Below are 18,252 nucleotides of genomic sequence, written 5' to 3'. Positions count from 1 at the left end.
TCAACAATTGCTTTACTTTACGTAAAATATAACAAAAGTTATGTAATAATGTTATTATACAGTATATATTTTAACTTTTGAAGTATTATAGATAACCTATTGATATTAAGGCACCTGTTGATGCTTTAAATAAACGAGTTAACTAGTTGTTTAAATCATTTTTATGATTTAAACACTGACTCTCCAGATCTCTTCTGACCTGCTTCTGTGATCTCATCAGAACTTTGCAGTCATGATCCAGAGAAAGGAGGTGGTCCTGTCAGTCCTGAAGGATCTCCAGGAGGCCACAGAGAACGCAGGCCTGGAGGTTCTGACCAGGAAAGCTTTGGAAGTGGATCAGGTCCTGGCTCCCTTCCAGCTGCCTCGCATGCCCTGCCAGGACTTCCCTGAGTGGGTCGGAGTGGACGACATCGCTCAAGCGTTGTACCCGGGGGACGCACCTGTGGACCTATTGCCTCTTCACTGTAAAGGAAGAGGCAACCTGTTGTTTGACGCCGCCAGCATGTTGCTCATGGGCAATAGTGCACTTGGCTTGGAGCTTCAGGTAGCATTTTGGTTCCCTTTGGGTTTTTTTCACTTGGTTGGAATTAGGACTGGGCGATATGGCCTTTTTTTAATATCTCGATATTTTTAGGCCATATCACGATACACGATATATATCTCGATATTTTGCCTTAGCCTCGAATGAACACTTGATACATATAATCACCAGTATGATGATTCTATGTGTCTACATTAAAACATTCTTCTTCATACTGCATTAATATATGCTCATTTTAATCTTTCATGCAGAGAGGGAAATCACAACTAAGTCAATTGACCAACACTGTATTTATTAAACAGTTATTAAGCAGTGGCACAAACATTCATGTAAATTACAAAACAGAAAGTGCAAGATTGTCAGAGACATTTTAAAACAAGCTATTAGTGCACTTTGGTGCATGATGTCACTAAGATGACATATCAAAACAACACTAAATTAAAGTGCACTTTTTGTACAGAACGCCACTACAATAGTTTAAAACAAATAAAGTGCACTTTTGTGCATGATGTCACACAAGATATTTCAATAAGTGTCAAATAAAAATGAGCTGCACAATAGGAAATCAAATAGTGTACGTCCTTTGCTATGTGGTAGGTTCCTGCGGACGTTATCTGACTGTTTTTTTCATACGGTGTTGATTTGGAAATGTTTGCCTCTGCATTTTGATGGTGTGGGCGTGTGGCACCGAACGGAGATGTTGACATGTGGAGTAAGCACTCTACATCCTCTAGCAGGTGACTTTTCAAATGATGCTACATATTAGCAGTAATGCTACTTTTTGTAGCAATGCTTTTTCCCCACACTTGACAAATTAGGATTGTCTGTTCGATATATTCCCACTTGAAGCCAAACCACCGCCAGACGATGGACCCAGTGCGGTTTTTCTTGGGAATTAATTCTTCTTTCATTTGTTACCAGATTCGCACCTTCTTTCTCTCGTATTACCACTCGCACCACAGCTAACTTTAGCCAAGCTGCTACCACTATTTTGATACTTATTCGATACCATGCAGTTTTGAAATAAAAAAACAAACATTTAATTGATTACATCAAAGTATGTTTAAGATCACTGTGCTTTAAACATCTTTTTGCACTGAATTTATATTGCAGTATCAACTGCCGAGGTAACTTAACTATACATTCAAAAAAGAACAGTGTTCTATAACATCCCATCATATCAAAACAAACAATACTGATCTCATGAATATGATCATAAATAACAATAGTCAACTATTTTACATTTCAAAAAGAACAGCAGTGGCATAGAGCCGTCGAGTATGTCAAACAAACAATATTTGTTGTTAATATTCTTTCGATATGGTAGTAGTTTCACATCATCACCTTATTTGTAATGAAATATTTAAAGACATATCTTTGAGCTTTTATTCTTTATTAGTGTCATCATTTCAACCATGTCTCATTATGTTATGCATTGTTGTTCTATTTTTACATTTTTGTTTGTATTGTTTCTACAATCCATCCATCCATCCATTTTCTTCCGCTTATTCCCTTCGGGGTCGCTGGAGGCGCTGGAGCCTATCTCAGCTACAATCGGGCGGAAGGCGGGGTACACCCTGGACAAGTCGCCAGCTCATCGCAGGGCCAACACAAATAGACAGACAACATTCACACTCACATTCACACACTAGGGCCAATTTTAGTGTTGCCAATCAGCGTATCCCCTTTCTGAAATGAGCCGTTAAAAAGAGCTGCATTCTGCAAATGACCCTCATGCCAAACTTTGCCTGAAAAAAGTAAAGCATCGGTGTTAAAGTGTTGCCAAATGACATAAGAGTGTCTCTAAGATGTGTTTTCTTAGCACTTATAGAAGTGGTAAAGGTTGGGATGTACACTCCCTGGGCTTGTGGTGGCGGAGCTTATATACCGGTAATATGCAAAAGCAAAAGATACACCTCTCTTTCACTTTTAATATGTACCTCTACTTGCTACATATAGCGACAAAGTGGCTGAAGTGCATAACTGATCATGTCTGCTACGTCAAACCAGCCATGTATGAAGTGTGTTGTGAAGCGGCGTTATACCACACTTACAGTTATGACACAATGACTATTGTCATTTGTAATTTCTCCTTCTTCTGGCTTTGAAGGTCAATGTCTCGTCTTGGTGTTTTCCATCGGTTCTGGCACCGTCTACAGAACCTCCCTCTATATGTCACCTCCACGAGAGCACAATCACCACCTTGGCTGGGAACCCATGTTGTAAAAATGATGCACTTTTTGGTATCCCACCCACTGGGTTCTGACTGCAGTGGTATAGTACCTAAGGAGTGGAGCCAGTTGCGCAGCACTGTAGTATTTGGTCAACAGAAAATTGTCACTTTCATAAATTCCACTAATGACAACACACAGTAACCATTTTGTATGTTGCTTACAGTTAACGTGAAGCCGGGTATCCTCCATTTTGTGTGTCACATGTGTCGGCTGTGTTGGATTTCTTGGTGTTGACGCTAAATTCCGTTTTAAGTTGTGCCTTTTATCCTCCACAGGTGAGGACCGTAGTGGAAATGGTCCTGTGGAAGAGGTACTACTTGTCAGGCATGATTGACTCCAAGATGATGCTGCAGGCAGTGCGCTTCAGCCTCTGTGCTGAAGAATCAGAGGAAATGCTAAACCTGCCGGCGACCGTACTGGAGGCCATCTTTGATGCCGACGTCAAGGCCTCGTGCTTCCAGGGCTCCTATGCCAACATGTGGCATGTGTACGCGCTGTCGTCTGTGCTGCAGTTCAACATCTACTCTATTTACCCCATGTTCAACCTCAAGATACGGCCCTACTTCAACAGACTCATACGGCCAAGGAAGTGGCCGCAGGACTCCAAGCCACAAACTCTGCACATCATGTGGTCTGGTGAGCTGAATTCCGAGTCCTTGTTCAGACCAAATCATTTTGTGGCATTGGTAAGAGCAAGCGACTTCACAGTGAAAAGTCCTGACAGCGAGCCAAGGCTCTCGCCAACGAAAACTGATGAACTCCCGAACCACCAGCCGCAGTTCTCTTATCCCAGTCTGAAGGACAAGTACAACATCACTAAAAGGACCTTTTACCGCTGGAAGAGGCAGTCTCAGGAGCACTGCAAGAAGTCGGCAGCCCGTTACGAGGCGAAGTACTTCCTGCAGGCGTGCTACCTGGAAGGAAAACTCCTCCCGCTGCACCAGTTCAAAGCGTTCTTTCCCGAAATCTCCCGCTCGTCTTACTACAACTGGAAGCACGAGCTGCTGAAGTCTGGGGGAAACTTCTCTACTTCCTCGTCCACAGGAGAGATCAGTCCTGGGGAGAGCACAGAGCAGGAAGTATGGTCCTCGCCGGAAACCAGGCAGGACGAGTCAGACCACCACGACAGTGTGGCCAGCATGTTTGGCCTCAACATGGCCGTCCTGGATCTGGACAGGGTCCAGAATGTGGTCCACATGCAGGAAGCCAAACGCTGCTTGCAGAACTGCATCGCCATGAACACCTCCTTACCCTTCAGGATCTTCAAGCGTAACTTCCCGGGAATCTCCAGATCCACCTACTACAACTGGAGGAGGGAAGCCATGTTGTTCAGCAGAGGTTACAAAGCCAGCGCTTGCAGCAGTGAGGACAGCTCAGATGTCGATAAGTGCCACAGTCCTAAAAGTCTCTCACCCACCCCCCACAATATCGCTCGGGAAATTGTGCCCAGAACAACAATCTTCAGGCGGCAGCATAGAAGTTTCCACCTAGCCTACGTGGGTAAGAAACAACTGCGAGACGGCGCTAAACTGCTCGTCCAGAAGTCCAAATTATCCTTAAGCAAGTTCAAGCTCAGGTTTCCGTCCTTGTCTCTTTGCTTCTTCTGGCTCTGGAAGAACAGCAGAAGGAAGTCGAAGGCAGCCAATCAGAGGCCAGAAGCCCCTAAGGTGGAGCAAAGGCCCCTGACCATCGCCACAGAAATAATGATGGCGGACAACCACAGGGTGCTCCCGTTTATGGTGCCTCCCACATACGTAGCTCGTCCCAACATAGCTGCCCTCAGCACCCCGCAACCCCAGCGCAGCTTGGTGGGGGCGCCGCCGGACGAGCGCATGCTAGATGTGGTAACGCTGGCCAACTTCAAGGCCAAAGCCAAGCTGTTTCTGCAGCAGCGCTTTGAGGAGAAATCCTTTCCCAGCTTCAAGGAGTTCCGCTCCTATTTTCCCTTCACCCCACGCTCCACCTACTACATGTGGAAACGGGCACTGCATCACGGGGTGTCGCTGGTTCACGGCTAGAGCATTGGTGATGCCCATTCACACCCCTTCCTCCTCCTCCTGGTAATTTGCACATGTGTGGAAATGTTACGGGCGTGTTGGAGGCCTGTAGGCAAAAGGCAGTTCAAAGTGTGGACTCCCTGCTAAGCACCGTACCATGCGCTCTTTACTTTTCATTGTAAACTATGCGCATGTTGTTATGACTCCATGTTTTTTGAAGATAATTCTGACATTTGAGCCTTTTGATGCGACAGCTGCATGATTAAACGAGTACTGCATTTTTCGGGGGAATTTTGCCTATCTTTCACAATCATTATGAAAGACATGACGACAGATATATATATATATATATATATATATATATTTTTTTTTTACTGCATTCTAACTGGTAAATAAACGTAAATAAAAGTGCGCTTACAACAAAGCCAATGGGAGGTCCATTTTTCCGCCCATAAAACCCATTAAATAACCATCCAAAAACCGCCAACAAAATACATTTACATTTCATGACTTATTAACCAAGTATTAGTGATATTGTTATTAAAAGCGCTAACACAGACAAACTATTTATAGCGGCGCCGTGATCCCTACCATGTGTGCCAATCATTGGCTGGTGAGCTGCTTTCTCACGTTGGAGCTCTTGGAAGTTTATTCTATATTATAAATATTGTCTCTCACCTTGATAGTAGAAGGATGAGGATGTAATCCGACAAATTTGTACATTTTGGCATCCAATTTAGACCCGGTAATGGCGAGAAAGACACAAAAAGACGCTTGGTTCTGCCCCCCTTTTCTTTGCCAGTATGATTCTTAATCCAAACAGGAATATAACAAGATTCTAGCAGTCGGCATTTTAGTGACAGCTGACATTGTACAGTCAGTGATGTTTTAATTATATTTGTTGGCTCTCATAAAGTCTGCAATGAGCAGTAATTAGTGATGTTGTTGATGCTTAAAATAGGCAGAATACGTAAATTATAAATAAATATATATTATAAATTAGCCTGAAACTACATTACATATATACTTACATCATGTATATAAAACCCTAATGGAGGTTTGGATGTTTTTTCAAGAGCTTTATCAGCAGAATAGAGCGACTGCCATATGCTCCCTTGTAAGCAGACTTTTGATCGCATGTATTTAATATTTAGAATGCAAAAAAAAACAAAAAACGAGTGTTCTTGTCTAATGATTCTTAAGATTGTGAAAAATAGGGAAAATTATCCCCAAAAAAGTGCAGTTCCCCTTTAAGGTACATTTTTGATTCCCACAACACACTTGTTGAATGTCTTGACCTCAGTGCACCTTCTTGTCTGTTTTTGATGGATTTAAAGATGCTTGAATGTAAATGAAGATATTTAATTTTTTCTATGACCACTTACACCAAAACTACCTACTACTACAATAAGCTAGTATTTTTCTCACTCCAGTGTTTTGAAGTACCTCAGAGCTGATGTATTTATTTTCTTGCTTTGTATAAGGGTAAGGGTGAGGCAAACTGTTCTGTGTTGGTAAAATAATAAACCGTGCACTGTCACCGTAATATTTCTCGCATTATTTTATGCTAAATTACACCACATCTTTTTGTGATGCAAGTTTCGACGGTGAGGTACACGAGAGGCTTGAAAGCAATGTGCTCGGCGTGCAAAAGAGTGGGTTTTAACAATAGCAGGCTAGGTTTTGGGTTTTTCTCTGTGCAGCTTTATTGTGCTCATGGTAATGAAGCTAAGAATGGTCAGGAGTGGAGAGAAGGGGGTTGGAGGTAATTGTATGCAAGGGGATCAAGGTGTTGGAGATAAGACACTCAAGTTTTCTTGCAGGGGGATGCTGGAAGTGCAGAGACAGGGTGGGGGTCGAGACTTGAAACTACGACTTTGATCAAGTGATACTGCTTGCTGCTGACTGTGCAAAAGTTAAATACCTACACTTTTTCGCATGCATGTTGTGTTCCTCTCTATTTAGCTTTTTTTGTCTAAGAAACAAATAGTAAAAATAAATCAGTTCTTAATCAATCAATCAAAACAATTATTCTATAAAAAACAAATGTCCCAAGACCCGAAGGGATTGGTATACTTTTAAAACAGTGCTAGTGCTTAAATGATGGAAAACTTGACTTTTTTTGTAAAAAACAAAACAAAATAAAACTATGCCTTTTTATTTTCATGGAATTTTATGACAATGAGTAACGAGTGAATAAATGATGGCTTTTAAGTTCTCACTGTAAAGTGCTTTAAGTTTCTCGATAAGCGCTTTATAAATCCAATACATGAGTTTTATCATAAAAGTGAAATAGACTAGTAATTTAAATACTATAAGTAAAAGACAATCTACAACAAATCGTCATAATCTTTGCAGAAATACGGAACACAGAGAACGTGTGAGTTGTAATATTGACACCCATAATTCACTCACATCACATAGGGATGATATTTGATAAGAAATTATCGAGTTCGAGCCTATTATCGAATCCACTTATCGAACCGATTCCTTATCGATTCTCTTATCGAGTCCAGATAGGTTGTTGTATATGGAAAAAAACACACAATATTTGGTTTAACAAATCACTTCACATTCTCTACTGCTCGCTACTATAGTATTACCATATCTGAGTTATTGTGCAGAAATGTGGGGAAATAACTACAAATGTGCGCTACATTCGTTAACCGTGTTACAAAAAAGATCAATTAGACTGATACATAATGTTGGATATAGAGAACATACAAACACTTTATTTATTGAGTCAAAAATATTAAAGTTCGATGATTTGGTAAAATTGCAAACAGCTAAAATGATATGGAATTAAATGATGGAATGGATGAAGTAAAGAAGTTAAACATTGTACTGATATGATCCAGTTTAAGAGGTTGTTCAAATGAATAGTGCTTAAAAAGTACAAAGAAGAAGAATTATGAGAAATACTTTCAACCTTATTGAAAATAAGATATTCTTCATCTCAATATATTAATAATGACTGAATTAATTAATTACATATTACAAAACTGTTGTTTATACTAATTCACAGATATTTTATTATAAAAAAGTTAGTAAATGATGTATATATTTGTAAACGCTATGAAGTGGGAAAGGTGTAGGATTAGATAAGCTTTACTTCTTCCTACTCCTGTAAAGTGACATGATATGAAACTGTGATGTATTATACTGTAAGTGTGTTCATGTTCCAAATAAACTAAAGAAATAAAGAAAGCACTAGTTTATTAGACAGACTTGCAAACTCTGTCGTGGTGTAGGCTACAAGATAACGTTAACGTTATCAGACACATACAAAAAGGCTCACGTTAACGTTACCGTTAGCCACTGACTATGCTTAGGTAACGTTAGTCTAGCTAACATTACTGCAGTCCTGGTTGACATAAGAGGTAACGTTACTACAAGTGAGCAGATATGGAAATTAACTGGAAACAGTTAACGTTAGTTACTCACCGGCGTCACCGCCACGGTAGCTGGGATTTGGGCAGCTGGGACTTGGGCAGCTGGCAGAAGAAGAGGGGCGTTCTTTGTCGTCTCTGCCGCTGCTTCAACACGTGTCGAAGACACGACACGCTTGTTGTGATTCCCCCCTTACACGAGAGCTAAGCCTGGCAATAATTGCATATTGCCGCTTCCTCGTTTTTTTTGGGTGAAATGAAGCCATGCCTTAGAGCGCTTTTTCCGGTCCATTTTTTTCCTGCTTTCCCCATCTGCGCCTAATGACTGAGCTACGTGACTCATTTCTTGTGATGTCCCACAGGGCATTTCTTGTCTGGACGGGATTCGTTCCCAGGGATTCGAATAAAGAACCAACTCTTTTTCTTTACTATAGTGGTCTCGATAACGGGTACCGGTTCTCAAAAAGGGATTCGAGTCCGAGGACTCGGTTCTTTTCTTATCGAACAACCGGGAAAACCGGTTTCGAGCATCATCCCTAATCACACATCACTCGCCCAACTGTCTTTGGTGCATAATTTGGCAGTGCTGGATTGTCATGGCCATAAAATATAAAGTAACTAGATACGTCTCTCCTCAGAGACAGCGCTAGCCTAGCCAGTAGCCACAACAACACAACACTTCCTCATTATCCGCCAATGACAGTTACGTGAGTAAGGTGCATTCATGAGCACTTGGAATTATGAGCATCAACATTACATCACAAGCAAGTCATTATTTTGCACGTTCTGTATTGCTGCAATAATTATTAACGGTTGTGTTTTTTATGTATTGCTAATTTATCATTTAATTTATACAACTGAAGTATTTAAATCAATAGTCTGTCCAAATTCCATGAAAATAAAAATGCATCCTTTTTTTGTTTACAAAAATTTGCATCTTCTTCCATTTTTTAAGTATGGGTTCTGTCACCGTTTAAGCACCGGGCAGTTTTTAAGGTAATGATTTGGTAATAATATCTGTTAAAAAGGAAGCGTTACTAACGCCTTTAATTTTAGTAGTGACATGTAATGTAATTAGTTACTTTTGCTTATGTTACAACGCTGTTACCGATGTGTTTGATATCAATCAATCAATCAATCAATCAATCAATCAATCAATCAAAGTTTATTTATGTAGCCCTAATCACAAGTTTCTGAAAGGGCTGCACAAGCCACAAAGACATCCTCGGCTCAGATCCCACATCAGGGTAAGAAAAAACTCAACCCAATGGGATACAATGAGAAACCTTGGAGGGTCACACACACACACACACACACACACACACACACACACACACACACACACACACACACACACACACACACACACACACACACACACACACACGCACACACAGAGAGAAAGACCCCAAGCCCAGGGATCGGACTCAGGACCTTCTTATTGTGAGGCACACGCTTTAACCCCTGTCACACTGTGCTGCCCTATTAAAGAGTAATTATGTTAGTCATTCAATTACTTTTTTTCGGTGAAATAACTAGTAACTATAATTAATTACTTTTTAAAAGTAATTTTCCAAACACTGCTCATCACTACTTATAAGGGATGCTGTTGGTGTGTTAAATAAAGTTTCAAAAGAGTGTCAGAGTCTGGTGGTTACGTAGAAGATGGGACTTACACAATATCACGGTTAAACGCTTCTTGCAGGTTGCTGAGTCAGCGCCTAAATGAGGCCCTGATAGCTACTGTGATTATGTAACTGTGTTTCATTGATTTTTGCACAAAACTGATTGGAAATATCCACATAAAGTAAATAAGGGACTTTGGTAACTTTCAAAGTTTTTGCCTCAATTACAATACATGCTTACTTTATTTGCAAGTAATTATTTTTTATTAAAACATTCAAAACAAATATTACCTGTAATGAAATAAGAATCAGTTAAATATTATTCTAAAAAGTTGATTTACTGTATTTGTAAAATAGTACTTGAATACAGTAAATATTTCCTACAGTATATTCACCCTGACTGAGACACTGCAGTTATTGAAACAAATAATGACATACTATTAGTCTTATAAATAAATGACCAAAATGTTTTGATTCAACCCAAATTATGTTGTATTTTATTACATTTTGTTATCTGTTTATTTGCCATTTTGCTGTTAATTGCCAACAATTGCCATGGGGTTGGGGGTTAGAGTGATGCATTCCACCTTTTGCAATATATTGAAGGTAAGTGACCTGGGGGTCTATGATAGAAATTAATAAATGAGTGTTTGTGTCTGCCTTCATTATTGTGCAGCAGAGCACAGTACGGCTGGATGTTTATGGAAATAATAAGGGCGAGAAGGTGTTGGATGATTAGCATAACAGGAGTGTGTCGGTAAATAATAAATAGTGACACCTTAGAGCATTAAGCAATTAAACTGTTATTAAGAGAAATGTTGCAAACATGTTGATTTTCCTCATATGAACTCAAGAATACATTGAGTTTACACATAATAGTTTACCAAGAAGCATCTTTACTGACAAAATACTCTCATTTTGAATGATGTGCAACAGACATGTAGCTGCGCTCTTTGTCCACTAGATGGAAGTAAGCTGCTTTGGATCAAAGACATTTTATGATTTATTCAGGAAAAAAGGCTGCAAAAATGTTTCATTTTGGACAAAGAGTCAATTTTTACTGGGAGAAACTTATGTGAGAATAATACTTTTTGGGCTCATTTTTCACAAGTAGGATAGTGAACTCCAGAAAAGGCACGTAGTAAGTATTTTATCGTGTTTTAGTTGCATATATGTGAACTATTGCTCTAAGAATATGTTAATTGGATATTTGATTAGTACAAAGCAACTTGAAAATAATATCTTGATGCTAATGCCGTCTGGTAGTCACCATCCTTTTGCCCATGCAGCATACAAGTGTCATTTATGGTAAATAGCTTATTAATCCAGTAAAAACTGAGAGCTTGAAGGAAATTTGAAGCCGCTCTTCATCCTAGTGCACTTGAATCTATGTTACTTTAATTTAGGACGTTTACATGTATAAAGAAAAATATATATTCTTTTGAACAGCTGAGGTTTTTTCTTTATTATCCACCACACTCATGGACATTCATAATCATAGAGCAACACAAACGATTGCTGAATAGGAAAATATGGAACTAAAAACCTTCTGTGACATAGATAATACAAGTCTGGAATTGGGGCATGATTTAGATCAGGGGTGTCAAACTCATTTTAGATGGGGGGGCCACATGGAAAAAAATCTACTCCCAAGTGGGCCGGACTGGTAAAATCACGGCACGATAACTTAAAAATAAAGGCAACTTCCGATTGTTTTCTTTGTTTAAAAATTTAACAAGCACATTCTGAAATTGTAGAAATCATAATGTTTTGTTGTTGTTTTTTTACAATTACATGTTGCGGTTAATAGTATATACACTTTATTTGTCGTTATTTATATTTTCTGAATAAATTATGTGACAATGTTCATCAGTCAACTCATTGGTGTTAATTTTCAATCTATCAAGATAAAAAAAAAAATCTAAATCAAATTACAGTATGCTATTTATGTAATTTTATAATTTTCCTCGACTGATGTACTGACATCATGTGGTTTATTTTGTACATATGTAGCAAAGCATCATCTACAAAGATACAAAGAATTGCTGTTGCGACATCCAGTGGACACATTTAGAACAGCAGTTTCTTTCATTCAAAAATTTCAGGGCAATTTTTATAATTAGCAAACTCATCCCGCGGGCCGGATAAAATCTGTTTGCGGGCCTGATCCGGCCCCTCGGGCCGCACGTTTGACACCCCTGATTTAGATCCTGATACAATTGTTTTCTCCCACATTTAGAATAATTGTTTTTATCACACAGATGAGCAATATAAGAGCAACATTAAACCCTCCAACAAACGGTCAATTATTTATTTCAACACAGGCAGGCACACATAAGTGGGCAGGCAGAAATGTGGAGGGGGCATCATGTGTACACGTTGCTCCATCATGCTCCAGCACTTGTTTTTAGTAACATTGCCTTCTTCATGGGATTTGGTTGTTAGCTACAGTATGGGCCTGATTTACTAAGATCCAAATACCATGCACTAAACAGCGTGAGCAATCTATAAAACAGTGTGTACTGTTTGTTGTGTGTGATTTACTAAGACTGTGTGTACAATTGTAAAGTGGCGCAAACCACCTTACATAAATGAGGATTTTGCGTGTACTAAACAGGCATCACACACTCATGTACCACACATTCATGTTATCATGTCCCTACCTGTAGCGTTTTGCTATGTTTTTAAACATGCGGGAGACATGTAGCACTTTTTATGGGCATTTTAGAAGCACTTGTGCAGTGCATCTACTGTACAATGACACCACTTTTTTTTCTTTTTTTTTTTTTACTGCTGAAGGTGCATGGGAGAGAGGCTGCACAAAAATGCATACTTCGAGCAGGTTTTATTTTCATATGAAAAATAATTTAGTAATATATATTATTTGTGAAGAAAACAAAAGCCATAGAAAATATATTAAAGGACACCAAAACGCATCAATTGAATTTGCGTTTCAAGTACTTACGTTTCAAGTAATTACAAGTACTATTTTACAAATACAGTAAATCAACACCATTATTATGTAACACCGCTAACACTGGTGATGAAATTGCTTACTTTTTAACAGATACTATTACCAAATCATTACCTTAAAAACGGTCCGGTGCTTAAACGATGCCAGAACCCATACTTAAAAAAGATGCAATTATTTGTGAACAAAAAAAGTATGCATTTTTATGGAATTTGGACAGACTAGTAATTGAAATACTTCAATTATATAATATAAATGATGAATAAGCAATACATAAAAAACACAACCATTAATAATTATTGCAGCAATACAGAACGTGCAAAATAATGACTTGCTTGTGTTGTAATGTTGATGCTCATAATTCCAAGTTTTCATGAATGCACCTCACTCACATAACGATCATAGGCGCAAAATGAGGAAGCGGTAGTATTATGCCTGAAGGACATACTTGCCAACCTTAAAGGGGAACATTATCACCAGACCTATGTAAGCGTCAATATATACCTTGATGTTGTAGAAAAAAGACCATATATTTTTTTAGCCGATTTCCGAACTCTAAATGGGTGAATTTTGGCGAATTAAAAGCCTTTCTAATATTCGCTCTCGGAGCGATGACGTCACAACGTGGCGTCACATCGGGAAGCAATCCGCCATTTTCTCAAACACCGAGTCAAATCAGCTCTGTTATTTTCCGTTTTTTCGACTGTTTTCCGTACCTTGGAGACATCATGCCTCGTCGGTGTGTTGTCGGAGGGTGTAACAACACGAACAGGGACGGATTCAAGTTGCACCAGTGGCCCAAAGATGCCAAAGTGGCAAGAAATTGGATGTTTGTTCCGCACACTTTACCGACGAAAGCTATGCTACGACAGAGATGGCAAGAATGTGTGGATATCCTGCGACACTCAAAGCAAATGCATTTCCAACCATAAAGTCAAAGAAATCTGCCGCCAGACCCCCATTGAATCTGCCGGAGTGTGTGAGCAATTCAGGGACAAAGGACCTCGCTAGCACGGCAAGCAATGGCGGCAGTTTGTTCCCGCAGACGAGCGAGCTAAACCCCCTGGATGTCTTGGCTCACACCGTCCCTTATGCCACCGAAGATGATCAAGATAAGAATATCGACCCTAGCTTCCCTGGCCTGCTGAAATCAACTCCAAAACTGGACGGATCAGCTTTTAGGAAAAGAGCGCGGATGAGGGTATGTCTACAGAATATATTAATTGATGAAAATTGGGCTGTCTGCACTCTCAAAGTGCATGTTGTTGCCAAATGTATTTCATATGCTGTAAACCTAGTTCATATTTGTTAGTTCCTTTAATGCCAAACAAACACATACCAATCGTTGGTTAGAAGGCGATCGCCAAATTCGTCCTCGCTTTCTCCCGTGTCGCTGGCTGTCGTGTCGTTTTCGTCGGTTTCGCTTGCATACGGTTCAAACCGATATGGCTCAATAGCTTCAGTTTCTTCTTCAATTTCGTTTTCGCTACCTGCCTCCACACTACAACCATCCGTTTCAATACATGCGTAATCTGTTGAATCGCTTAAGCCGCTGAAATCTGAGTCTGAATCCGAGCTAATGTCGCTATAGCTAGCTGTTCTTTCCGCCATGTTTGTTTGTGTTGGCTACAATATGTGACGTCACAGGAAAATGAACGGGTGTATATAACGATGGTTAAAATCAGGCACTTTTAAGCTTTTTTTAGGGATATTGCCTGATGGGTAAAATTTTGAAAAAAACTTCGAAAAATATAATAAGCCACTGGGAACTGATTTTTAATGGCTTTAACCATTCTGACATTGTGATAATGTTCCCCTTTAAGACCTCCAATTTTGGGAGGTGGTGGGTGGGGTGGGGGGGGTCGGGCGGCGTGGTTGGGGGCGTGGTTAAGAGGGGAGGAGTATATTTACAGCTAGAATTCACCAAGTCAAGTATTTCATATATATATATATATATATATATATATGTATGTGTGGGGAAAAAAAATCACAAGACTATTTCATCTCTACAGGCCTGTTTCATGAGGGGGGTACCCTCAATCGTCAGGAGATTTTTCTCCTGACGATTGAGGGTACCCCCCTCATGAAACAGGCCTGTAGAGATGAAATAGTCTTGTGATTTTTTTTCCCCAAACATACATATATTGCGCTCTACTACGGTATCGAGCACTATTTTTTGGATAACCTTATTAAGACATATATATATATATATATATATATATATATATATATATATATATATATATATATATATATATATATATATATATATATATATATATATATATATATATATATATAAGAAATACTTCACAATTATTACTTGACTTTCAGTGAATTCTAGCTATATATATATATTTATTTTATTTTATATATGTATATATATTGAATGTCAGTGTTCATTTATTTACACATATACACACATAACACTCATCTACTCATTGTTGAGTTAAGGGTTGAATTGTCCATCCTTGTTCTATTCTCTGTCACTATTTTTCTAACCATGCTGAACACCCTCTCTGATGATGCATTGCTGTGTGGCGCACAAAAAGTGCTTTCATCAAATGCACTACAGTCTGGAATGTTCCATCTCTCCCTAGCATGGCCCAAAACCGGTCAATCTTTGCTTCCTGAGGACGATCTTCACTGCCAAGCACTTGGTAGTCCACTACTTCTTCCCGGAGGCTATCCAGGTCCAATCGCAGCTGCGGCTTGGAACTTACAAGCGTATTTCTTCATCTTACTCGTCGTCGGCGTCGCCAAGGCTCAGTGGCCTAGTGGTTAGAGTGTCCGTCCTGAGATCGGTAGGTTGGGAGTTCAAATCCCGGCCGAGTCATACCAAAGACTATAAAAATGGGACCCATTACCTCCCTGCTTGGCACTCAGCATCAAGGGTTGGAATTGGGGGTTAAATCACCAAAATGATTCCCGGGCGCAGCCACCGCTGCTGCCCACTGCTCCCCTCACCTCCCAGGGGGTGATCAAGGGTGATGGGTCAAATGCAGAGAATAATTTCGCCACACCTAGTGTGTGTGTGACAATCATTGGTACTTTAACTTTAACTTTAACTTTTATCTTCCTCGTTTTTTTTTGTTTTTTTTTCCCCCAAGATGGCGGCGCGCACAGACACAGCGGCTTACGGCTCTCCATTTCAGTGCTCTTTCTTCCTTCTTTTCTTCATGTTTTTTTTCCTTTTGTGCACCACCTGTACTGCAAACACCCGGTACACCCGCCAGTCACTCTTGGATATCGGTAACTCGTACCAGATATCTGTTTCGAGCGACTTTCACCACGAGCACAACATCCCAGATGACATAGCGAGAGCACAGGGCTCTCCGTGGTTTGTTGTCGGGTCTGGGAGACGGCGTAGACGGAGGAGGGAGAGGAAGAAGAAGCGTGGCCGCAGGTCCGGCGTCTTGCTCAGGCTTAGGAAACAACCCCACAAGCCACCTCTACCGAGCCTGTTCCTCTCTAATGCCAGATCCCTTGTACAGAAGATGGACGACCTGGAGTTACAACTTGCTGGAAACCGCTATGTTCGGGACTGTTGTGCTATGATTATCACCGAAACCTGGCTTCACCCGGAAATACCCGATGCTAGCATGCAGCTAGCCGGACGCACTCTGCTCCGCCGGGACAGAACTAAGGACTCCGGTAAGAGCAGAGGAGGGGGGCTCTGTATCTACGTGCATGAGAACTGGTGCAACAACGGGACAATCACTGAACAGCACTGTTGCCCGGACGTGGAGTACATGTCTGTTAGATGTCGGCCTTTTTTTCTCCCGAGAGAGCTGTCTGTTGTTATCATCACGGCTGTGTATATTCCACCGGACGCCAAAGTAAACACAGCGCTCTCTCTTCTGCTGAACACCGTCAACGAACAGCAGCGGGCCCACCCCGACGGTGTTCATATCATAGCAGGGGATTTTAATAAGGCCAATCTGAAGACTGTACTCCCTAAGTTCTACCAGCACGTGAAGTGTTCTACAAGGGGCAAGAACACCCTGGACCACGTGTATACCAACATAAAGCACGCGTACAGAGCTACACCCCTCCCCCAGCTTGGACAGTCAGACCATCTTTCCCTCCTGCTCTCTCCTACCTACACCCCCATCAGACGCCAGGCCAGGCCTATCACAAAGACTGTTATGACCTGGCCTGACGATGCACTCCCCAAACTTCAGGACTGCTTCCAACACACAGACTGGGACCTCTTCCAACAACAGGAGCTGGAGACAGCCACAGGAACGGTGCTGGACTACATAAAGTTCTGCATCGGGAATGTGACTGTGGAAAAAACCATCCGGGTTTACCCCAACAAGAAACCCTGGATGACCAGCCAGGTCCGCACACTCCTCAGGGCCCGCGACGCAGCCTTCAGGTCAGGGGACAGGGCACTGTACAGTGTTGCTAGAGCCGACCTGAAGAGAGGGATTAAAAAAGCAAAGGCGGACCACAGGAGGTGCATAGAGTCCCATCTGTCCAGCAAAAACTCACGGGAGGTGTGGCGGGGCATTCATGACATCACGAACTTCAGAGGCTGCAATATGACAACTGCGGATCAGAGTGCGACACTGGCAGAGGAGCTTAACTGTTTCTTTGCCCGTTTCGAAACCCCCCAGCGACACTCATCTGCTCCAGCCCTGCCCCCGCCCCCACCGGGCTCCGGCGCCACTCCACTCACTGTACAGGAGCACAGTGTCAGACGAGTGCTCCTGGCTGTGAACCCCAGGAAGGCTACCGGACCAGACGGAGTACCTGGAAAGGTGCTCAGGACGTGCGCCCACCAGCTCGCTCCCCCCCTCACCAGGATCTTCAACCTCTCCCTGGCTCAGGCAGTCATCCCATCCTGCCTGAAGTCATCTACAATAATCCTGGTGCCGAAGACGTCTCCCATCACCAGCCTGAATGATTACCAACCAGTGGCCCTCACTCCGGTAATCATGAAGTGCTTCGAGCGACTTGTTCTCCAGCACATCAAGGACCATATCCCTCCAGACTTCGACCCCCACCAGTTCGCATACCGGGCGAACAGGTCCACAGAGGACGCCATCGCTGTTGCTCTCCACTCTGCTCTGAACCACCTGGAGCAGCAGCAGAGCTACGTCCGGATGCTCTCTGTGGACTATAGCTCTGCCTTCAATACAATAATCCCGGACAGACTCTGCAATAAACTGGACACTCTTGGCCTCCCCCCTCTCACAAACGCCTGGATAAGGGACTTCCTAACGGACCGACCCCAGAATGTGAGACTTGGCCCGCACCTCTCATCCTCCCGCACGCTGAGCATCGGCTCCCCACAGGGCTGTGTGCTGAGCCCCCTCCTCTACTGCCTTTACACCCATGACTGCAGTCCGGCCCACAGTGACAACCTTACCGTCAAGTTCGCCGACGATACCACAGTGGTCGGGCTCATCTCCAGGGGTGACGAGGCTGCCTACAGAGAGGAGGTCCTGAAGCTGACGGCCTGGTCTTCGGAGAACAACCTCGCTCTC

At 41.7% G+C, this 18,252-nt stretch overlaps 1 protein-coding gene across 1 annotated transcript; it reads left to right on the top strand.

The window, feature by feature from the left end:
* The first annotated feature begins 232 nt into the window (after positions 1 to 232).
* vrtn (vertebrae development associated) lies at positions 233 to 4,793 on the top strand. The gene is made up of 2 exons (XM_061929601.1): positions 233 to 544; positions 3,051 to 4,793. The coding sequence occupies exons 1-2, from the start codon at positions 233 to 235 to the stop codon at positions 4,791 to 4,793; spliced, it is 2,055 nt and encodes a 684-aa protein (XP_061785585.1).
* Positions 4,794 to 18,252: the final 13,459 nt, after the last annotated feature.

Source organism: Nerophis lumbriciformis, linkage group LG34 (assembly GCF_033978685.3).
Source record: "Nerophis lumbriciformis linkage group LG34, RoL_Nlum_v2.1, whole genome shotgun sequence".
Taxonomy (NCBI): Eukaryota; Metazoa; Chordata; class Actinopteri; order Syngnathiformes; family Syngnathidae; genus Nerophis; species Nerophis lumbriciformis.
Note: the sequence above shows the minus strand (reverse complement) of the source record. Positions and strands in the feature narration are given on the sequence as shown.

What these genes read in the sequence shown, in the direction of transcription:
- vrtn (XM_061929601.1), top strand. Translation starts at nt 233, where the DNA reads ATGATCCAGAGAAAGGAGGTGGTCCTGTCAGTCCTGAAGGATCTCCAG. An exon ending in CACTTGGCTTGGAGCTTCAG is followed by an intron (nt 545 to 3,050) that starts GTAGCATTTTGG and finishes TATCCTCCACAG; the next exon opens with GTGAGGACCGTAGTGGAAAT.